Raw genomic sequence first — 24,320 nt, forward strand, 5'->3', positions numbered from 1 at the left:
ACAAACAAGCCCTAGACTTCAGTTAATGTTCCATAAGGTCTAACATAATTTGGTAGAGCAAACATATATACTTAGATTCCGATAGCGAAATGGAAAAACCTTCATCACCTCATTGTTACATTCTTTCCATAAGTGTTGTATGCATTGGATCATTTAATATTAGGTAAAGTGATAACTAGTCATGTCACACATTATTTTAAAATAATAATAATAATACTAAAAGAAAGGAAAAGATTTTGGGCTATTGGGGAATGCTCTAGAAATCTGCAAAGAAGAAAAGTACTAGGAAAAGGAATTAAAAAAAAAATGGAAAAAGGGAGATAGGAAGAGGAATCGATAATTGGAAACAGAGGAGAGGTAATTGCTGCAGCTGCCCAACCCTTCAATTTCTAGCCAAATCCCATCCTTACCAACATCTTTTCATCTCTAACAGTAGCCCAATGATGGAAGAAACCAGTCACCATTTTCTCTTCTTTGCAGAACGCAAGAGAAGAGCGAGAGAAGCCACAACTGTTCTCCAAATTCCAGTAATTTCTTGTGAGAATTTCACTCATTCTTAGTGATGTTGGTCTATTTGAGGCTGCAACAACCATTCCTAAACTCCCTTGTTGCTTCAATTAGAGTTGATTTCATCCATTCCAACCAAACAGCAAAATAGAAACAGGAAATAGAAGACCTGTTGTCGCTGTCGCTCTTGGATTTTGGCATTTTCAATGCCGTTAGAGCCAACCAGCAACATCCCTGGCCTCCTTCAATTGTTATTGAATCCTCCCATAACCCTAATCAAAGCTAGCAGTTGAATAAAAGGGTAGTTGATTGAGATTTTCTTCCTTGATTAAGTTTTTAGTCCACCCAAGACCAATAATCAAATCCACTTCATTTCCTAGTCCCGATAAGTTCTAACTTGAAATTGATTAAGATGAAATTGTGTAAGCTAAGTATGAAAGAAGGAAAAGGGAGAGGGAAAATATTGGTACATGAGTGACATAGGGTGGTAGTAAGAAGGCAGCATGTGATGGCCATCCCAAATTCTTCTATTCTTCTGTGTTCAGTATTCTTCGGCTACAATTGATATTGGGAAATCCTGCGCCAGATGTAGGTTCTAGGGACATCTTTGTCTGTTAGATCGTTCCCTTTCAATTTATCTTTATCTCCAATACCAATACCAGGTAAGTGGATAAATATTTAGTACCGATAATTTTTATTCAATATATATATTTATGTATATTATTTTTTTATGCAAAAATGAAAATGAATAATAATAATTATGTGTATATTTATTAAGTAAAATGAGATTTAGAAGCACAGTTGAATAAATCATCGATTACACTTAATATATGCACAGAATAAATATTACTTTGATAACGAGTGATATAATTTCAGCTCGGCATATATTTATACTGTTTTTTGGATAGCGCTTGATATACACATAGCTTTTGGAGCGTATATCAGGTGATCGCTCTTTGGAGGTAGCTCTGTACATGTGTATAACCGGTATTTTTATTGCTCTTAGGCCGGTAGTGTCATCATAGCGCCTAAGATGTCAACATTGCTCTTAAGCTGCCAGAGTTTGTTATATGCGATTGAGATGTCAGCATTATTTACAGAAATCATATTGCGAGTGTATGAGGATGTTACAGATTTTATGCTATTCCAAAAACTTTAATTCAACAATATTTTTACAGTATAAATTTTTATTTTAGCTTAGTACATAATTTGAATTAAATAATATTTATTCAGGTGACTTATTTAAGCATAGTAGAACTGGTACTATTAAGTACCAAAACCTTATTTGTTCCCCCTTTGTGATTCATTTATCCGCATATTGAGTTCATGCTCATAGTTTTATTTTTAACATTTCATATTCTTTTGGTGATCCCAGCTCTAGCAATACTTGTTTTCATAGCTTGTCTTCTCCTCACTTTACTAAGTCTATTGGAGGTCAAGCCAACCTACTTCATGGGTGGATTGTGAATTTTTTTTTTTTTTAGGACTACTTTGTATATTTATGTTTAGGGTGAGTCAGGATTGATTATTGGGTTGTGTATATGTGTGTGTGTGTGTATATATATATATATATATATTTTTTTTTTTTTCTTGATATTCTTTGTAGGTTGATGACCATTCTTGATAAATTTGATAATCTTGATAAACTTGATAGTTACGTTAGATACATACTGCTCACAACTATATTTCTAGTAGGTTATCTTGGGTTTAATGAGTCATGTTTTAAGTGGAAATTTTATTAGTTTCTCGAGTTTCATCTGTATCTATAGTTTAGGGATGGGTGTTACAAGTCATGTGGAATTGTGGATAGCCGGTATTTAGGTCAGACCTCCTTTTACAAGATTATGAGGACAACAAGTGAAGCAACTGCGCATTTATAATTGTGAGTTTTAATGTTGGTCTAAGACACCAAAACAAAACAATACAAACATATGGAGAGTCTTTGTTATGGAACACTCTTTAGTGAGGAAAGGTGCATGAAGTCCTGAGGAAGACGAGCTTCTGAGGAAGTGCATTCAGAAATAGGAGAAGGCAGATGGCATCTAGTTCTTTAAAGAGCAGGTAATTAAATTGTAAATGTACATGCATGTGGCCTGTGGGTGGTCGATGAAGAGAGACATAATTAATTTATTGGATTAATTTAATCGAAAATAAGAATTTCATTGAAGAAAAGGAAATACATGGAGTTAGCCCACTTTTACAAATAAGCCTAACTAAAACCATAAACAAACAAAACCAAAGCCCTAAAGCCGGTTTGACACCCAAACAGAAGACCCAGCACCAGCTCGCGAATTTGCCCTCGTCACCATCAGAGAGTTCGATCGGCTGCCAAGAAAAACTGTAAATCATACATGGAAACACCAAAGAGAAGCAAGGGCTTGCAAGACAAAGCAGCCATCCTAAATCCAGAAGAGCTTCCCATACAAACTTAGCAATTTCAGGATCACAGGCGCGCTAGGCATCGAACTATGACCGAAAAGAAGAGCTGGGAAGTACGGTGCTGGCAGAATAGGGAGAGGCATGGTAGAGCTCTAAAGTCTCATTCTCATCTAGCCCAGGAATTAGTGACTAAACTTAATCGATATTAAACGGCCCTTGAATTACCAGCCAGCAAGGATATCCTCTAAATCCACAACTATAGAACAAATAACAAACTACGCGCAGGTACCCAAGAGAGACTAAATAGCCACAAAGAGACCCATCAATAGAAGAAAACTTAATCTCCAAATTTAGAGACTAGATAAACAAACACAAGAGAAAACACAAAACTAAAGAATGTAAAATACGAGAAAAGAAGAGGTAAAAGGCTGGACCTCCCCCAAGACTTTAATTTGGTTTAGGGAATGTGAGATAATTTTGATATCTATGTTGATACTATAACGTATCTATCATAGTAAAAAATAATCATCAAAATATGAGAGTTCTTGTATTTATAAATTTTTTTTTTTATAAGCAATAATAAGTTTTATTAATTAAAATCCATGAAAAACTTAATTTGTTGTATCCAATTAATCTGGTCAGACTCTCCAATACACTCAATTTAGAACAGAACAAGCTAAGGGAAAAAACCTGGCAATCCCTAAAAGCAAATACAGGCACTGAACACATAACCAACCCAATATAACAAACAGAAAATGACCCGAAGAAAGCAAAGAAAACAAGCATGAGGCACTCAAAAAACAAAGCAAAGCAGAAACAGTATCTCAGCATCTCCAGAGAGGGAGGATCATGAGAATTTCAAAAATCAACCTATCCCCCGAAGCGCATGAGCCATAGCAGCGTGGGCAGCAGGTTACAAAAGAAATAAATTTTCAAGGATATTGGAGATATAAATTATGAAATATGGTGGCTATGATGTATTTTAGAAGTGGATGTGTTGTGCTAATATATATATATATATATATATATATATATATATAAAGTTAAAAGTTGCATTTATGAATCCTAGTTGATTGAAGAAGTGATAAATATTAAAATTTTTAATTCTATACTAATTTGGAATGTATTGTGAGAATGTATACAAAAGTTATACAAAGATTTACCACGCATCTTTAAACTTACTCAAGTTTTAGTATAATCTGACTTAAAAAACGAGTCATGACATTAGACGTATTTATTCATATTTCAAACTCATTAAATATTTGCGTGTGGGAGTGTGTCTATAACACTAATATTGAAATTTTAGATTGGAGGTTTCTTAATAAGATTTAGTTATTAAAATACTCACAAATTAATAGATAAAAAATTATATGATTTTATTCAACTTTTCATTATTACTTAAACAATTATACTAATAGTTAAGTAATTTGATAAAATTAAACTCAAATTATCAAATTGATGCTGAGAAATTAAAATATGCATTTTTTTTATCATTGAATTGTATTTAATATTATTTTTTTTAATTAAAATCAACAATTTTATTATAACAACATTTTTTTTTATCAACAATAAATTTTATTAGTAACTGATACATATACCGTCATGAAACTCATATTAGAATTTGAAATCGAAATTCTGAAAATAAGCAAAAATATTGAACAAAAATTAATTGCTAATCATTTTAGTAAATATTTATCGTTATATTTTAATAATTTAGAGTATCAAATATGTTTTCCTTTTTGTCTTTATTTAGAGTATGTAATTGTTTACTTTTTATAAGCCTTATATATATATATATATATATATATATATATATATACAATTACTTCTATATTCTTTATCTTATCCCGATCTTCTGAAAACAACTGATGCTGACAGAAACAACCTTATTCATTTGGAGATATGGTACTCTTGTTTTGATCTTTTATACGTTCCAAGAAATAGCATCTCTTGACAGTAAACTGCGGCTGCTTGTCATATTGAAACATATATATTTGTGACTTGCTCGTTAAATGCTTCTTAATGGTATGCCTTCTTTTTCCTTTTCCACATTTTTATCTCAGATCCAGCAGAAGCCTTACAAAGCTTGTCTGTAAGATGCAAATTACCAGAGAAGTTTCTCTTCATTTTCAATGAATTGATCTCCAGAACTTTGGTGCTGTTGGCTGTGTAAAAAATGAAAAAGTAATTCTTATAGACTTAGCAGGGTCCGAGAAGGTAGCGAAAACTGGAGCTGAGGGAAAGTTCTTGAAGAAGCCAAGACTATCAACAAATCTTTGTCAGCGCTAGGAAATTTAATAAATGCTTTGATGTGTGGTCCATCAATTAAAGGAAGCTACATCCCCTATCGTGATTCCAAGCTTACTCGGATTCTACAAGATGTTCTTGTTAGTTTCCCTACTCAGTCCAGTTCACCATAATGTATAACAAGTTTCTATTGACAGGCTGCATTTTCTCATCTTGCAGGAAGGGAACTCAAGGACTGCATTACTGTGTTGTTGCTCGCCAAGCCCTTCAAATGCAGAAGAAACTCTATCCGCCCTTCGCTTTGGTGCAAGGTACGCAAATCAAAATCTTCCGCTGTTTTACCATATAAGAAAGACATATTAGAGGTGATTTAAAAGGTTAAAAAAAACGGATATGATTGAGCTCATTAGGATGTCTTCTATTTTCTTTTCGCTGTCCAAAGTAGAAAGATGCTATGCTGATTCTTTTAAATGAAAGGTAATGGATTTTAACCTTTTTTTGGGCACTTCATGACATATGCATTCCATTTTTGTATTTGGCATTGTGGCAGGGCAAAGCATATAAAGACATCACCTTTTGTTAATCGCAGCCAGGATAAACTTGCCAAAAAGCATGTTGATGTTGCTGCAACCAAAGATGAATCATGTGAGAGAATTCTAAGTAGGGTGAGACTCTAAGTTGTCACAATACTGTTCAAACTACTTGTTTAGTTATTGAAGTAGATTTAATTTATGTAGTTGAGGGAGAGACTAGATGTTGAAGATGTGGAGTTACTTGAGGAGTTATTCATACTTGAGGGGATATGATTTGATCCTAATTCAGTTGAAGATTTGGAATCAGCCTATGAAGATTTTACTCTACAAACAATTTCCTCATTGCAGCAGGCTGTAGAAGAGCTTGTGCTTACCATTGAGAAGGTAGGCAAAATACGTGAAGATCCCATAGGGCCAATTTCAATCAATGACGATTTCTAGTTGTGATCGCTATTCAAATCATAAATGGCTGCCAATACCATGTCTTCTAATTAAGATGTACAATTAAGAAAATAAATGGATAAGATGAAACTAGGACATATAATCTGATATATTTTGCACTTCTGCAAAATGCCTGCTGACAGTTCTTTTGTTTCCAAAAGAGTTCCTGATTGACTCTTTCAGGAATTGTTTCACGTATGGAATTAATTAGTCTATTTGAGCAGTTTGGTTCAAGCAAGAAGAGTTCATTCTTTCGTTAATGTTGTTGCTTCATGGCAATCAAACTCCATGTCTGAATTTACTGTTAAATAGTTCGAATATTATATGTGTGTGTGTGTGTTCATATATGAAGTGTTGTGAGATATAAGTGTTGTTGGAAAATGGAGGCTCATACTCCATGTTAGAAAAAACAGAGGAGCTAAAAATGATTGTACCCAAAATGAAACAAAATGCTTCACAATAACACAACAAAGAAAGATTGAAAATAAAAAGTAAAACACATATTTCACTACTTCAAATACAGAACATTTACAAAACAAGAGATTTTTTCTTCTTCTTCTTCATTTTTTCTCTCACAACTCACTCAATCTCTAGTTCTTACTTTCTCTGCACAGTCTCACTACACAGCAAACATACACACGACAAGCTCCAGCAAACTTCCTTTTTAAAGGCAAAGGAATGCCTTCTCCAAGTCAACAAATGCCATACTTTGCACCATGCCTAGGTATGGCTTCTATCATTTCTTGTACACACATATTTTCACCTGATTTTCACCAAAAACTCATCAACTCCAACATGCGTGAAGCTTAAAAGTGAGAACAAGTCTCTTAAGGCCGGAATAGAAGTTGCTGAAAAGCTTAGTTTTATGCACAAGGAAGCTTGAGAAAATGCAAGTGTGACGAGAAAGATTTCAGATATTATAAGCTTCTTCGTCTAATTGGTCGGATCATTCCCTCTTTTTAGGATGCTGAAATGAAACTACACTACTCTACAGTAGTTGCTTAGATATTAAAGGGTATGTTGCTTGATGCTGCTGGCGCGCGCAATTGTTTGGGATTGCCATTCAAGCATAGGAAGTGGTCATTACATAGCTTACAAATTCCGCTAATATCATCATGACCACCCTGCTCTCTGTCATGATTTTTTAAAAGTTCAGTTTGTGCTTGTTAGTGAAATAAGAGAAAGTTTTGGTCAATTTTGGAGATTTAGACCATGGAATAAAGAAATCTTGCCATCTGATTTTCTTTATTTGTGATTTATGGTTAAATTTTATAACATTTCTGTTGAAATTTCTTGGGTTGATATTTGATTATTGTGGATTTGGATGTGATTCGCATGATTTCTTTTTGCCATTTCGTTATGCTTGAGTTTCATATTTGCAAGACAATGAAGAGAGAAGGAGAAAGAGGCAGAATATGTAAGAGAAAGAGAAACACGAGTGAAAGAGAAATATACATGGAGAGAGAGAAATAAAAGGAGAGAGATATGGAGATGACGGGAGAGGAGAAGGTCAAAAAGAAATTAAAATAAGGAATAATGACTTTTATGTGATTGAAATTTTTTTTTTTTTAATATAAATTGAAATTGAGATGAAACTGGAATATTATATAACTTGAGGGAGGAAATTGAAATAATATATAAGTTGAGAGATAACATGTAAAAATTATTCCTTTTCATTCGTGGTTTCTGAAGGTGGTGTCATTTTCATGGAGGCTTTTGACTTTCTGCTTTCAATGGCGCAAGCCATTTGATTGGATAATAACAAAATTAAAGATCGAAAAAGCAAAATGGATAAGCTCTGCTTTGCCTTTCTATAATTCAAAGCAAATATTCAGTATGCACATGCCGTTTCTCTCATCATTTCATGTCTTATGAGTCTTCTTGAGCTATTGCCTATTTCAGCTTTCTTCTTAAGTTGGATTCCATAAAGCCCGATTTAGACCTGCTAACAAATTCCTGACTTTAGAAAAACACTTTTCTTAAAGCCTCATCCCATTTAATCCATCTGAATTAAGCATGTGTAGAGACAATTCATAACCAAACAGAAAGAAAACTGATGTTGCTTTCTCGCTTTTCCTTTGGCTCTTTCAAACAGTTTAAAGCAAAACTTGGATTGTACACTAATGACCAACCACCATTTCTTTTTCTTTCTGGTGGTTGGTAACTAACATCCTGCAGAAAGCAACACCTTCTTTCTTGTGAATGAAACTCTGCAGCTCTGACCTGTCCTTGGCAATCCAGGGCTGTTTGCTCTTGCTTGCTTGACTCAGATCCATCAATGCTTGATGAGTTTGGATGCGTCAGTGGGCATAATCAAGCAGCTAAACCTTTTATTCTGCAGCTTCATGCTTTCTGCAAAAAACTACAAGGGCCAATATGCTGATTGGAATGTCACATTTGTTGATATCTATGCTATAATATCTAACGTTATCGCATAATTCTTGATGTGGTTAGCATGCCTCTTCTCTGTTTTGTTTCCAGTGATGGTAATCCAAATGTTTCACAATGGAGAACATTCCACTTTCACGAAAAACTTCTTCTCCAACATCAAATATCTCAAATTTTGTCAGTCATGACATTAGCCTTGTTGCATTTCTCACTTAATTAAGATTTGGTGAAAATGAATAATACGCTCATTATGTAGCTGTTTACTGATACACTATTTTCCACTTGAATATATATATAGCTGTTTACTGATACACTATTTTCCACTTGAATATATATATATAAATATATATATTCTTCAAATTGTTGGTATCTCTGTTCTCAACCAACTCATAGGCATTTGGTTTTTATGATAAGATCAGTTTATTTGCAGTTATGTCTGGCATCCTGAATCAATCAATTTAAGAAGATAAACAAGATGAAGAAAATATAAGAAATTTGACATGGGTGGCTTTTAATTTGCGGAATTTGAGCCACCCATAATGGCCTCCTGTGGCTATGGAGACCACCATTAAACTATGACAAGCGGATTAATTGTGGTCAGACGAAAGTTTTGAAGGGGACTACAGTCTCTGTTAAAGCTTGCAATGATAGTATTTAGTATGTGACTTGAGATGGAATTCATTAAACAGAGCCTGCAAATCGGTATATTTCATCATAGACACTGGAAAATATTCTGATCCATCTTTCTCAGATAAAATGCCTTTCCTTCTCAATCTTAACTTCTGAAGAGCAAATTTGCTTATTCTGCTGTAATTATTCCTTTCATTTTTTTTCTCATTTGTTTGATGGCTGAAATTAATTGCAAGGCATTAATAATATTGTGTTCTGACAAATGATGTAATTTGTGATTGGAAGTTAATTCAGAGTGTAATTGTGACGTGGCTTGCATGATTCCCATGTAAGATTTATGCTTGATGAAGCAAAAGCTCCATGTTGCAGAAATGCAACAACTGTAACCCAATTTTCATGGTTTTTATCTAATACACATTTTATCAACACAAACAGAAAATTTGATCTTATCCCCCGATTGCAAGGTTCTCATTGACCAGTTCAAGATTAACATTTGTACAAAAAGTCGCCAAGTCTGAAACTTAAAACGAAATAATTTGAGAGGCAAGTTAACAAACTAAGTATTACCTATTTCTTGGAAACATAAGCATAGTATTGTGCCATAGGAACCACAAAAGCAATCACCAAAAGACCTCCAACCACCAGAGAGAACTGCCCCCTCTTCTCTTCTGTTTCTTCCCTGGTTTTGAAGTTGGATTCTCTCTTATTGTCCTTGAACTTGGGTCCCCCAGGATCAGGAAGCCCATCAATGGCAGCTACAAGCCTCTTGGCACTGCTAAACACTGCTTCATTGTACTTCTCTTCTGTAGCCAATACTGCAATAACAAGCCACATTTAATCGGCATGAATCCCATTCTTAACTAATGCTATCACTGCTGCTCATGAATAAACAAATAATTGGACATTTCAACCATATTGATTTTTCAATTGTATCCTTATCTCGAGGAATGATGAGATTTGAACCAATGGAAGAGTTGCAGCATGAGAAAAGAAAAGCAATGTATGCATTCTCATCTATAAGAGAAATAACATCTGAACTAGTACATAATTGCAGCTTGCAAAAGGGCAATTGATGAAAATTCACTAACATACAACCCCACTGAGATAAAATTTTAATTAAGCTAAATAAGATTGAATATCGTATAGTAGTGGTGGCTGACCTGAATTATAAGTTTATAACCAAGGATGAATCTGGCACTCTATGGCTTATGTAAGATTGAGTCATGTACAACTATAGCAATCTCAAATATGGATTAGGCCTCTACGATCGAGATTGCCTAAAAATTCCTAAAAGGATGGAATGGAAGATAGCATGCAGCACACTGAAAGATATCTCATTAGGCCTAAAACCTCTGAATCAGCAGAAATTTCCAAAGCTACACACTAGATTGCGTGGAATTGGCTGTTTCCACCCCCATCTATTGAGAACTATTCAGCATCAGCATCAACATTGTTTCAGTAAACACCTATTTTGTTGAAATTGTGTGTAAGTATTATGGAACAACCAAAGACGGCTACATAGGAGAAGCACAATGTCCAACTTAAAAAATGGAAAATCAAGTGCAGAGTTACCAGGAAGGTTTTCTGAGACTGTGGAATCAAGAACACTTTCTCCCACTGCTTGGACAAATCCAGGGCCCCCTGTTACTGCTCCTTCCTTTTGGCTGGTTACAAGCACAACAATTCCCTTATTGTTGCCCTCTTCAACAGTGGGATACCATTTCTCCAGAATTTGGTCAGCATACTCAAAAGCGTCAGCTTTGCTCTGAAGACCAAAAATAATCTCTTCACTACAAATAACAAAACATTCCCAAGGCACATGAATTCATAATTTATCACAATTAGGCTATAGATCAAACCCAAAATTTGCATAGGAGAAATTTAATTACTTCCCACAAGACTATAAAAAGACTTACAGTTAGCTTTCTAACAGTGATGAAATTAATCTTGAAGTTCTTCCTAGCCTCCAAGTCTGATAATAGCTGCCTCAGATCAGATTTGGTCACTCGACTAAGCACACTAGCATCATCAACAACATAAGAGTCCTTTGGTGGGCCTTCATTGATAACATCAAATTCAGATGCTAGTGCATTGCCAGTGTACAAAAGTGGACTAAAGTTGAGTACCAAAGAGAGAGCTAGAGCTGCCAGGCCTTGTTGGGCATGAGAGACCCAGCTTGTGGGTATCAGAAAAAATGGTTTAAAACACCGTGGAGTGTGGTTCTTGAGGCTACAAGTAATGGTTTTACTGAGAGAGGGTGAGTTTGATCTAGCCTGGAGTGAAGGTAGGAAGTGGATTTTTGGAGAGGAAGGTTTCAGGTTGAGGAGAGGGGATAGAGAGTCAGAGAAAAGTAAGGCTTCCATGGGAGAGAGAGCAACAGATCAGTAAAGGTGGACAAAGGGAGAGATATTACAGTACGGTTTTCCAAATCATTTTCTGGTTTCTCTTTGGTTGAGGGTTCGGGTGGCTTGGATTTTGTTTTGCGTTGGATTGGCTGGCAAAATTTTCAAAGAGGATAACGTATCTCGGCCATTGAAAACCATGAGGACAATTAGGTCAATTCGGGATTGCCAATTTTGGGGGAAAAATAAAAATATATATATATATATTTTTTTTTTTTTTGGTAAAATAGGTTTTGCGACTTGGATTTTGGCAAATTTATACAGTAATGCACGAGATTAAATTTATGAATAAAAACCTAAATATTTTAACAAATTGAATAACCAACCTAGTAGATGGGTGGCACCCAGCCAGCAAAACCCCAACTTCCCAAAACCCACCTCTCTGACGTCTACCCTCCTCAACAATGTCTCCAAAGAGACAGTTTATCTTTAAAACCACTACACTTGGTTTTGTGTGTGCAATGTGCCCTTGCCCCTGACTTTGGTATATAACGGATTTATCACACATATACGAGATTGAATTTTCAGCACATAATGGAAGCATTCTACCCAATCAACTAAATCTTACCTGTCCGTAAGTGATGATCGTCCCATTTATTGCACCTGCTTGATACACGTAAAGCAATGCATAAGAACAGTGATTCAGGAACTCAAGGGAATGAAATTAGACAGCATCAAAATTCTAGTTATGATTCCAGTTAATAAAGATAATGAAACGTAAAGTGTAAAATAAGATCCAAAATTCTAGGCCCTTCATCATAGTGGAAAGAAAAATGTAAACAGGTTCCGAATTATTATACCTCAAACAATGGGGAGAGCTCGAAATTCATAGATATCAGCTAGCAGAGATTCCTCATTGTACACCCCACCCCATACCTCAAAAATTGTCAGGCTTAGGCTAAGTTTCTGTCCCTTGGATCACCCAGCCCGTCCTGCTCTCAAAATGGGCTGACCTTGGTATCAACACTTCTTTGAGGCTCGCTTCAAAAAAAAAAAGTACTAATATTTTTAAATTTAATTATGTTTACTCAATTGGGGTGGGCTTGGACAATTATGGGTTGAGGCCATTGGCTTAGCCTGAACAAGTGAGTGGGCGTGGTTTAAGTGAATTGAGTGCCACTGATCATCGTCTCTAAGAAAAGGTTCAATCCCCATCAAATAATATAATAACCAAAGTTCTGTACCATACATCCCTTGTAGGAGTTGCCATTGCCATTCTCCGTAGGAAACATGGGAACTTAGGAATGTGGCGAAGAATGAAGGCATTGCAAGAATGGCAAGCTAGTTTTTTTTTTTTTTTTTTTTGCTAATAAATTTAGCAGCAAATGCATTTTCATTTTCCCACTCTCGAAGCTTCAATCTTTGTTCAGCTAAACAGGTAGTCCCTTCCCGTATTTTTCCTTGGAAAACAGAACAGCCAATGCTGGTGGCATCTGGTCTGGATATTTCAGGAGCTATCTGTAATGCTTGCGGGTGCCTGCATGTGAAAGTTCAATTTTTTTAAGGATTTAGCAGACTCGGATCTTTGGGTTGGAACTTGACCAAAGGAAAGCTGCCAATCATCAACTCAGAGGAACGTTGGTGGAAGGCTTCAAGAAGTAGTGGGATTAAAAAATTGAAGGCATCATATGATGATGCATTACTCAAGAAACGGTTCTTTCTCAATATATTTGGCAGTGGCAAGAACCTTCACAGCCCTGCAACTTTGCCAAAACGATCATTTATTTGGCAAATTGCTTCAAAACCCTCATCAAACATAGTAGTTTTCCCATGAATTCTCGAAGTCAAATTCTTAAAAATTTTCCATTGATTAATTAGCATAGAAAATTGAGCACATTAATGATTTCATCTTTAGTTTTTAATATCTGCACATTCCATGATTGACAGGTGGATGGAGAGGCTTGTATATAAAATCGTTTCAAGAACTAGGTTTTTGTATACCCTGTTTATATATATTTCAAGAAGATTTGTATTCAGATTCAAAATTTTCTTCAATGAACTTGTCATTTTATTTTCTTCAGGGTAATTGTCCAGGACTTCCTTTTACATCTTTACTACTTCCCTGCATTATTATTCTATCAGATAAAAACAAGATTATCACTTGTGCTGTATATAATTTTGTAATCTTGCATCTCTTTTTATATTTTCCTTCCTTTTGGATGCATTAAGCTCATCCCTAGTAGTACTTTGAGTTACTAAAAGATTTCAGTGTTTTTCACAAGGCAAGGCAATTTTCTATTAGTAAACAGTACAAATGTGTCTGTCTGATAGAAAGAGAGAGAATTGGATTGGAATCTTTAAAGCCCATTTTTCACTAGAAAACAAATAAGATAAAAACAGATATGAACAACAGAGGGGCCTACAGTTATACAACTTAGAATCTTCTAAAAATCCTTTTAAGTATAATATTATGCATATACATGGAGGCTTAATTAATTAGACTTGTACTCTGTCTTTTGAAATGTGATATAATATAAAAACATTGCTCATCTACAATTATAGCCCCACATATAAAGTTAAACAGTAAGAAACATCCTCCCTTGTTCATTTTACATTCATTCAGTTGGCGCATGCTTGCCAAGAGATGGCCCTTTTTTTCAGCCCTGTTTGCAAAAGAGGCTTAAAGTAATAAGTTGATTTCTTTGGCAATATTTCTATTAGTGATATATATGATTGTTAATTATACTCATTGTTTTAGTATCACCATTTGAATCTGTCTTTGTCTTCATGTTAAAGTTGGACCCTGCAAGTTCAAACTGCTAACATTTAATGGTTGCTGCCCAAATAATTTGTTTTATATAAAAAGAAGGAAATATATATAAATAAAGATTGCTTAATATTAATCCAAACTGGAAAAAGTTTAAATTTACTCAATGCCTAATGCTTATTACCATGCATTAACCAAACATGAGACATAATTGTCAATTGTCCCTTTTAACAATTCTCAATCATCAACTTTATTCTCTTTTATTCTGTTCTCTTAAAGACGATAATCCCCACCACCCCCATCAACTTTTTGCCTCGGGATTCTACCATGAACTTTGTACGTCTTCATGGGCCTATAATGATCTCCAATGCACAAATGATTTTGATTTGATGCCACATATATATAAAGTTAATCTAGCTAGACATATATATAATATATATACAAAATTTAAAAAAAAAATTATCATTTTTTGGTTTCCATATGCTCTTCTGATTCAAGATATCGATACATATCTTTCAACTATGTTAAAAGAATGTAATGATTCAGAGAAAGGTTAGCTCTTCCAAAGCTGTAAGTCTACATGTATATATATAGCAGCCTTCTCTGGTACTTCACCTTCACGAAGCTTTTGATAGATTTTCCTGAAGCTTTTCTCAGATGAAAATCTTCATTCTCATAGTATGCTTCTTACTCATTAAACAATGATGATATATAGACTATGCCTGTGAATTCTAGTACTCTCTCCACCACACAGATCTATGCGTCTTTCTAGAGATGAGTCATAAACTGAATTGTACAAATTTTTATAGTGAAATTTTTTTTTAATAATCAGAATTTTTTATTAATGATAAAAACAGGAAAAACTTAGCATAAAACCCTCAACTAAAATCGCAGCTGATAGACCTTCCCGAAACAACCAACTTAAAGAGTAACCAACTCAATAACAAATTATAATATAATTTTCTTTTTTATATACTTCTTAATTAAGGAGGACGTTGGAAATATAATTGGGATTGAATATTTGATGTTCTACAATATTGCAAGACATGCACTCAACTAAATTGCTATCTCAACAGTGTGTAGTTAATACTAAATGAGAACTGAAAATAAAAATCTTTATAATCTTATATTAATTAAATTAAGGAACTAAAACCATATAGAGGGGGAACATATATTATCCAGAGGATTGACAGATTTGAAAGGTTCAATTGGCATAAAGTTTCACATCCATGGCCCATTTGAGAACATACTCCATTATAAATTGTTGATATATGTGGGTGTATATATATAGTACAAGAAGATTATAATTTAATATAAATAAAAAATATTATTGGCAAAACATGAAAGAAGGTTTGAATTGACCAAGCATTTATGTGTGGCTCATACACAAGATGCTCATCTATGGTAAACCAGAAAAAGGCAAAAGGTGAAAACAGTTGCAAGCAAAGAAACAGGAACCTCCAAATTAGAGCAGTAGCTGAACAAGCTAACACTAAGATGAAATGGAAGAGAGACATTAGTTGCAGTGAGCCTTTCAAAGGCCAGCAGCCTAAAAATCAAGAAATTAAATGCCCACATATGATCATCTACTAAGGCAAAGCCAGAAAAGAAAGATAACCAAATTACAAAATAAAAATAGAACTTAATAATTTTATCATTTCATCGTAGAACACTCTTCTTGAATCCTACCTAGCATCTCATACACTGCTGTGGCAATTTCATCCACTGAACTCAGCTTACAGTCATCTTCCACCTGCATTCAAATTCCACCATAAAAAATTCTTCCAACTATTATTTCTATTTTTTTCCCAAACCAACTATTATTACTTGGGTTCTTTTTTTTTAATTTTTATTAACTAATTTTAAAAAAATTAATTAATGAACTAACCTTCACACTTAGAGAATAAAGTACGATTTGGTGAAGTGTTGTGACATTTAGGTGAAGGATGGTCAGACGCATAGTAAGCAACCCAGAAACAACCTTCAGCAGCTGCTTTGGTCTCCTTTTCGATCTTATTTTGAGGTTTGCATGACTCTCCACCATGGTCACTTCTATATCAACTACGCTAGTAGACTGTTTCGCACTCATTGTTTCATTCATTGCTGCCACCGAGTTTTCGCACCGAGTTGAACTCGTAGAGTACTGTGGGAATGTAAAGAATTCAGAGAAAGGCAGCGAAGAGGCTTGAACACCATCAGATTTTTCACTTGTTTCTTTCTGGGCACCAAGTAATTGCAATCGCTGCTCCAGCTCCTTCACAAAATTAATGGCTCCTCCAATAATTGATGCTTGGTCACCCTAGTAAGATAATCCCAGTACAATTCAGTGACCATCCGTGTATTCGATAACAAGAAATTAAAAAGAAGAAGGAACTCTGTAAACTATAGTAGGAGATGAAAGAGAGAGAGAGATACCCTTTGAACGTAAGACTCAGGCATTAAAGATCGAAGAACGGAGAGATACTCGTTCATTTGCTTTCTTCGATTGCGCTCCACTGCAATGTGAGTCATTCTCTGATTCTCGATCTCTTCTTTGTTTTTTCTAGTCCTAGATCGACGTCTCTTGGCACGAGCAGGGATGGTTGATGAGGAGTGACCCAATAAGTGATGATCAGGCAATAAGTCAGTAGCAGCTGGAGTCGAAGTAAGTCCATTATTAGCATTGTTAGCATCTGGGGATGGGTTGATTTGAAGCATTTCACTAAAATGAGGGAACATGGGAGGTGGTGAGGAAGAGTTCCAACCCCCATGAAGGAAATTTTCATTTTGGTTGTGGAGAAAATTATCAAAAGAGCACGCTTTGGCATCTTCCTTTTCCAGGCTATGGTCATAGCTCCAATTCCCTCCTAGCAAGTTGTAGAGTTCTTTGCTATTGTGACCAAACAGGTCTTGTTGATAGACCACAGCCTCTAGTGCCATCCCTTTCTCTCTTTCTTTCTCTCTTTTTTCCCTGGTAGAAAAAAAATAAACTTTTGTTCTTTAAAATGTACAGAAACCCCAAAAAAGAGAGGTGTTTGCTTTTTGAGTGTTGTATGGATGGAGAAACTCAGCTTTTAAAGACCTTATTACTGAATCAAAATCTACAGGATATATTGCACGTGAAATAGTATTGAATTTTAATCAAAATTAGATGCCCATATCATCAAAAATATATATTAATTTCATTTTCTTTAGTACAAGAAATATATATATATATTAAGAGAGAGTATCGGCTTTTTCTCCTCTTTATGTATTCTGAATAATTATACGTTTGTGTACATATGGGGCTGTGCTCCAGCTTCGTGGACAGTAGTATTTTGTAATACTTGCACCAATGATACACTTACCTTTTTTATAAAAAGAAAAATAAACCGTATAATTGACTGAAAATGATGTTCAAAATATGAGGAAATAACTCAATTGAGACAAATTTTGATTTGAACATCATTCATGTTTCCTATGATAGAGATATAAAATCTGCTAATTTTTTCCATGTTTTCCATTAATTCTCGCTGAAATTGACATGATGGAGCATATATAGTTAGTAAATTAATTGTATTTCAAATGCTTGCTAGCTACTTCATCATCAACCACCGTCTCTTGCACAATAATAAACAAAACAAATTGTAAAGATCAGCTTGTCCAATCATTGAAAATATATTATTCATTTAATATACTCATATTCAAGTCCCTACTCTACCAACTCTCAATAAAAAATAAATAAAATAAATTAAATTTTAAACATAAAATTTAATTAATATTGAAAATTTGAGAAAGTTAATTTTATATATTAAAAAATAAAATTAGCATGTGTGAATGTAAAATTTGCGTTACTTAATATTACTTTCGTCACTTTTATTTGTTATTTAAAAATTTTATATAATAATTAAAAGAAGTAATTAAATCACTTAAATTATAATAAAATTATTCATAATTTAATTAAATTATCTTTCTTCTTGCTTAATTAAGAGAAAATAATGATAAAATAAATTATTATAATTATAATTATTTATTTAATAAAAATAAGGGTATTAATATATGTTAATCTTTTAAACTGGTAAATAATTTTAAATAAAATAATTTTTAAAAAATGAGAAATAAAGATAGATAAAGGTAATAATTAATTGAATAATTAAGAATTTTAATTTTTAGAAAGTAACTAAGAAAAGAAAAATAAAGAAGCTAGCTTTGGTGATTGGATAATAATGGGTTGGGAAGTAGGATAGGAGTCATCGAGATTTGTGAAAATAAAAGTCTGCCAGAGCAGAGATTCCAACAGTGTCATCACACAAACATAAAAGTTGTATAGCTTTGGTTTGGTGTGTCAGAGACACATGTACATTGGGAATCCATGTGGCCTTGCAATTACATACACACATCTTCTGCTTTTCTTTTTTTTTTTTTTTCTCTTTCTTTCTTGTCCAACATTTTTTATAGGGCCAATTATTATTATTGATTGACATTTACACTTTGTTTGTGAAATTAAAAAATAAATAAATAAAGAATAAAAAATAAAAAATATTTTTTTTATTATTTGTTTTACCTTTTTTTAAATAAAAAAAGAGAAAAATAAAAAAATATAATAATTTTATAATTTTATTTTATGTATTTTAAAAAAAAAATTTTAAAAAGAATAATATTATAATTTTAATGTATAATCTCATACTTTTATTATTTTCTCTTTAAATTAAAAAAAATAATAAAAAAATAAGAGTTATTTTCTCTCTTCCCTTTATTTTCTCTTAATTTCCAAATAAAAAAAAATACTTCATTTCCAATTAATACTTTTAAAACTCCAAAATTTAAAACTGTCTTTTATTATCTAAGTCTCCAATGGCTAGTTTTCAAATGGCACTATAAATAAATGGATTTTACACATTTTGAAGCATTGAAAACCATTTATTTCGTGAGAATTATTGAAGTTGTTTTGAAAGCTTTGTGCATATTTTTAGAAACCCATTTTTTCTATTTTTATTAGCCTTCTGAATATATATTTGTGAGTGGAGAGTATTCAAAGGCGTTGTAAAAATTATCAAGCACTTTAACGAAACTTGACTTAAAAGTTGGTATAAGAGCCCTTGTACTTGGTTGAAGGCACCAAGTGAATATTTTTGGCATAAATTGACTTGACTCTTACTCTTAAAAAGAGTTACTTAGTGAAGAAAAAAAACCCAAAGAGAAACTTTGAGAAGTGAATATAGACATCAAAGATTGAACGCTACAAATCTTTATATTATACTTTCTCAACCCTATTTTTTTATATTAACACTTTACTTTAATTACATTGATACATTTTATGCTAAGTTACTTGAACATTTGGTTGATTATCTTGAAGGGTTATGAGCTTAAAATAGTACTAAAATTAAATTATATTATTGTTATATGTGCTTGTACATGTTGGTGTCTGTTCATCCCTGTTTTTAAGTTACAAAATAGAGTACTTTTGCACTCATCTTTTAACTTTTTGATTCTTAGCATAATCTATATGTGTAAATTCAAGGACATATTGTTCTTACACATTGATGTGCTTATCATTTCTTTTCATTAACTTTGAGTAACAGTAAAAATAAATAATAATTATTGTCCATATCACTCTTTTTTAACATATTTTTAGAATTACAATCTTAAAAGTTAGTACCATACTAGTAATCTAAGATTCCGTTTATTTTGAAAAAATAACTTGCATATAAATAATATTTTTTATGAAATAGTTTACACATCTGGGTATAGACGAGAATACCTACCATGGAAACATCATGTATGCCAAAGATTAGCCTACAATAAATAATCCAGCAAGCTTGCCATATACAATCCAGATCCAGCATGAAAGATATGTCTGATTGAAAAAATCCAAGCCTTTGAAACTAGAGGAGGTGCCATCAGGTATTATTAGCTCTAAATTAAATGAAAGAGTGACTTTTTTTTTTTTTTTGGTATTTCTGTAATTTTTAAGAAAATAAGAGTTGTTAGAATTTTATTTTTTTATTTATTTAACTTAAATCGAAATTTAAACTTGAAATTTCACAGTTTTGAAGATAATTGCAATATTTCTAAGCTGAAATTTATTAGTTAAAATTTCTAACTTTTATAAACACTCAATTACTGAATTATTAACCTATTGATAATTAATCATGAAGTTATATTTTTCTTATCGGCATTTGAAATTATATATTTAAACAAAATATAAATAATTGTTTAACTTGATTTGGTCTAATAATTAAAATCATATTACTTATCTGTCAAAATCAGGTTCAGGTCCGCACTCCTCCAACTCCTACTAAAAATACTAATAATCAATCAATACTATTTCTATATTATGTTAACATTAGAACAAGTTAGAATACGTCAAACCCAAAACTCAAAATGGGTGGATAGTCAACTCCTCTAATTTTTAACTCAATCTAATTAAAGAAAAAAAAATCTTTAGTAATTTCCTTTGAAAAAAAAATCTCTCCAGATTGAATGTATCAATCTAAAACTAATAAATAAATTAGATTAGACCCAACTGGCTCTAGTTTGAATGTATCAAGATTATGGTTGTTTAAAAGATTCGATGATATTGAGTTTTCTCATTAATTATACAAAGAGTTCAAATCAATTTGGATTGACCCCATTTTAATTTTTTCTATTATTTTTCAATTTTGATTTTTTTCAAAGTTTATTAGAGACCTATGGCAATCTTGTCCCTCATATATATTATTAACCAATTAATCAAATCATTAACGTACTTCTTTTTATTTATTTATTATTAGTTAGCTAATGACATGTAATGCTAACGTTTTATTTATAATCTTTTTCGATTATTGAATACCTACTTTTTTTTTTTTCAAAATTACATCCATAAAATTGGAAAATTGACCAATGAGTGCCTCTTAATTGGTGTTAGAGGATAACTTGGCAGTCGCCTATTGCAGGCAAGAGACCCATACCAACCCATATCCCTTTGCTTCCCAATAATGTTCATGTTGCTTATTTTTTTATGATAGATTCGATTCATAGGAACCATACGTGAATCTGTAATATAAGGTTACAATATCGTAACATATTATCCCATATATCAAAATTTTATTCTTTTATTAATCAGCTTAAATTCAATTATGTTGGAGTCGTTTTCAGAACTGTAAATTAAAATAAAATCAAGCAAAGCAATTTGATTTTAATAGCAACATAATCTATGACCATAAACATTGATTAGGTAAATTAATCCTTTGCATTCACTATATCATCGAAGTGACCATAATTGAGACTAGGCCGATTATGGTAGGCATTAGGCCGGTAAATACTTTAGACAATTACCATATTTATTTTTTCTTAATTAGAAAAATTCCAAGGATATAGCATATGCTTAACCACTAATGGAAATTAATAAATTTCGAGTAAAATATTATAATAGATTGAAAATGATATTTTAAGTAATTTAAGTAACAGAAATATTATTGTCGATGGTTAATTTAAAACCGTACGTATGATGAACGCGCATAGATTAATTACTTATAGTTTTGAAAGTCAACTGAATTTATTTCTAGAAGGGTCTTATTTAATTTAAAGTAATGTTTAAGTAGCAAATTAACCTGTGAAGCAGGGTTTATGGTGAGGTTCAGAGAATGGAGAGAAACAATTGCCGCATCATAGAGGGAGTCGGTGTGAGTCATTAAAAGCAATGGGGGCCAATATTAACCAAAAACCAGAGAATGGAAGGCATAGCTAGGGTTTGATGTTGAAGTTAATGAGATAAAATCCTGCTAGGGTTACCAGATATTTTGTCAGTATCAATCCAAGGTGTGAAAGAAAACAAACAGATTTCAAGGATTTAGATTTTGTTGTTGCTGGTGGGAGGTGAAAGTTGCTAATCCCTTTCCTGGTCTAATTTTAGGCTTTGTCTTTTGTGTATCACAGCTAGCATAATATACTTATGTATCTTTATACACCTCCTATAATTAATTATTAATTAGTTACCTTACCTAACAATTTAAGATTAATAAAATGAGTAACATATGTAAATTTATACTACTATTTAAGTCAAGGCTTTAACCATTTCATAACATAATTATATATTACATCTTCCCATAACTATTGGATTCCAATATTCTTTGAAAGGAAGATAACACAAGTAGGATCTAATGAGAGGTGAATCTGATTGGCATTGTAATAGGAGGGTTAAAACTTTTTTTTTTAAATTAAATGATATTAAAAAAAGTAATTTAATTTTAACAATAATGTCAAACAGATCTTAATACTAGACAGTAACTAAATATTTTTGCTTATTATTTAAAAAATTGGCCTGGTGTGAGTTGATTATAAGTGAGAGAGATTTCTTCCTGATGTATATGATTAATTCATTGGCGCCTTTATATAAGGCTGTGATAAAGGAAATCAGAAGCTTAGTTGGTTGTTTAGTTCTTGAATGAATCCATTAATGGCCAATGAGCTTGATAGCATATGGTAAGAGGAAAACACATAAAAAAGTATGACAACTTTAATGAGTTAAGAAGAAACTGATAAGACAATGGATACGACTAACAAGACAAAGTGGGAATAGATGTATGATAATTGCGGAGATAAAATCAACAATTTCTCCTTCTGGCTTATCCTTAAAGCATACAGCATACAGCTAACTCAACTAATTAATACTCCCAAAAAAGGAAAAATAATAATGCAATATATAACCAAAATGAAACTCAAAATTAAAAGAAATTGTCCAATTAAAATAATATATATTTATATAAAGCTGAGTGTGTTGTGTGCCTCCATATCATTCATGGATATTATATTTCATGGAATTGTGGTGATGAGGCAGCATATCTTAGCTCAAGGTAATGGGCTAAAATCATTAATGGTTACCTTTATCTTTTTCTTTATTCTCTATAAAAATATTCTTTTGTTCTCTGGCATGTCAATTTTTCTAGTAGGCACAATGGTCGACAAAGCTGAATTTTCCAAAACCATGAAAATGCCATTTTCAAGTGCGTCTACTGTTGAAGACAAAGGCTGAATATACATAAGACACGAAAAGTTCACTACATATACCACCTGGTCTCTCAGCATCTTCCACAGTGATCATTAAGACAAGAATATAAGTATATAGGAGATGAGGCTGAGATCACAGTTATATACGATGAACATTTAGTTTGATCAGTAGAAGACTATGTCCTGCTATACCAAACAAAATTAATGATTATATGATCCACCCATATAGAGGCTCATCAAGTTTTTCTTGTGGCCTGGTTTTGTTTTTCTTTTTTGCTTATGATGATCATGCATCTTCTTGATGATCATGCATGTGAAACTAATGAACAAACAAAAGGGTTTGGAAGATTGGTAAGAATGACAAAGACCCATTACTTTTAATCCTTTGATGATCATGTGAAAGCAGCAAGCTATTAGCTCTGTGGTGGGGTCTGGATGATCTATAATATATTCCCTTCATCTCTCATTCTTCTGTGTTAAAGTTTCATGTGTTCTTTTCGAGTAGCTTGTTTTGGACCAAAAAGAAAGCAAACAACAGCAGCATTTCAAGAAACATGGTTCCATTAATTGAACCAGACCTTCATACGTCTCTATATATTAGTAGAAAGCCCACTCAAAATTCAACAAGAAAATCAACTGCAAAAGGCAAACATTTTCTTCTTTTATTTTCAAGATTTTATCCCAACAAACAAGCAAAATCATTGTCGTCTAAAAGCTCAATCAAATCCATCTATATTGCCCTACCAACCCTAGCTATATTATTCACACATTCACACACAATCACATGTATATGTATACCTTTGATTCATTATTACGAATGATGAATCTAAGAGCAAAAAGTTCATACATCCACATCTATTGAAATTCTTCTCAAGGTTTGGGTATCCCTAGTGGTGGAGATATACCCTCTTTTCTAAAGCATAATAATAATTTTCTTTGGATTGCCCAAGTGTCCAAATTAAAATGGCTCTCTTTCTCTGTCTATAGAGTTACTTTACACCAAGGAAATGTGACCACCCAATGCTACTATTGTTTGGTCGGCTTGTTTGATCCCCCCCTCAAATTTTTCTAAGGACAAAAAGGAATTTGGATAATAATTAAAGTGATTTTGGATTTATGGTTTTACCTTCCACCATTGAT

General features: G+C 32.8%; 2 protein-coding genes and 1 pseudogene across 2 annotated transcripts; 1 reads left to right on the forward strand and 2 right to left on the reverse strand.

Annotated features, from left to right (window-relative positions):
• The first annotated feature begins 1,540 nt into the window (after positions 1–1,540).
• Positions 1,541–6,286, forward strand: LOC110667472 (kinesin-like protein KIN-1; annotated as a pseudogene).
• Positions 6,287–9,542: 3,256 nt separating this feature from the next.
• Positions 9,543–11,619, reverse strand: LOC110667482 (UPF0603 protein At1g54780, chloroplastic). Its single transcript, XM_021828338.2, has 3 exons — positions 11,042–11,619; positions 10,698–10,890; positions 9,543–9,940 (listed from the first exon to the last, which is right to left on the reverse strand). Exons 1-3 carry the CDS (start codon positions 11,486–11,488, stop codon positions 9,693–9,695), a joined length of 888 nt encoding a protein of 295 aa, XP_021684030.2. The 5' UTR covers positions 11,489–11,619; the 3' UTR covers positions 9,543–9,692.
• Positions 11,620–15,670: 4,051 nt separating this feature from the next.
• On the reverse strand, positions 15,671–17,292 carry LOC110667492 (transcription factor bHLH94). The gene is made up of 3 exons (XM_021828360.2): positions 16,650–17,292; positions 16,123–16,533; positions 15,671–15,987 (listed from the first exon to the last, which is right to left on the reverse strand). Exons 1-3 carry the CDS (start codon positions 17,151–17,153, stop codon positions 15,889–15,891), a joined length of 1,014 nt encoding a protein of 337 aa, XP_021684052.2. The 5' UTR covers positions 17,154–17,292; the 3' UTR covers positions 15,671–15,888.
• Positions 17,293–24,320: the final 7,028 nt, after the last annotated feature.

Source organism: Hevea brasiliensis, chromosome 5 (genome assembly GCF_030052815.1).
Source record: "Hevea brasiliensis isolate MT/VB/25A 57/8 chromosome 5, ASM3005281v1, whole genome shotgun sequence".
Taxonomy (NCBI): Eukaryota; Viridiplantae; Streptophyta; class Magnoliopsida; order Malpighiales; family Euphorbiaceae; genus Hevea; species Hevea brasiliensis.

Bases quoted from the DNA above. Each gene is read 5' to 3' on its own strand.
- LOC110667492 (XM_021828360.2), bottom strand. From the start codon at position 17,153: ATGGCACTAGAGGCTGTGGTCTATCAACAAGACCTGTTTGGTCACAAT. The intron at 16,534-16,649 runs GTATCTCTCTCT...TTATCTTACTAG, and splicing joins CTGAGTCTTACGTTCAAAGG to GGTGACCAAGCATCAATTAT. The intron at 15,988-16,122 runs GTTAGTTCATTA...ATTTGAATGCAG, and splicing joins TTTATTCTCTAAGTGTGAAG to GTGGAAGATGACTGTAAGCT.
- LOC110667482 (XM_021828338.2), bottom strand. From the start codon at position 11,488: ATGGAAGCCTTACTTTTCTCTGACTCTCTATCCCCTCTCCTCAACCTG. The intron at 10,891-11,041 runs GTAAGTCTTTTT...TTTGGTCTTCAG, and splicing joins TCACTGTTAGAAAGCTAACT to AGCAAAGCTGACGCTTTTGA. The intron at 9,941-10,697 runs GTAACTCTGCAC...TTGTTATTGCAG, and splicing joins AGTCTCAGAAAACCTTCCTG to TATTGGCTACAGAAGAGAAG.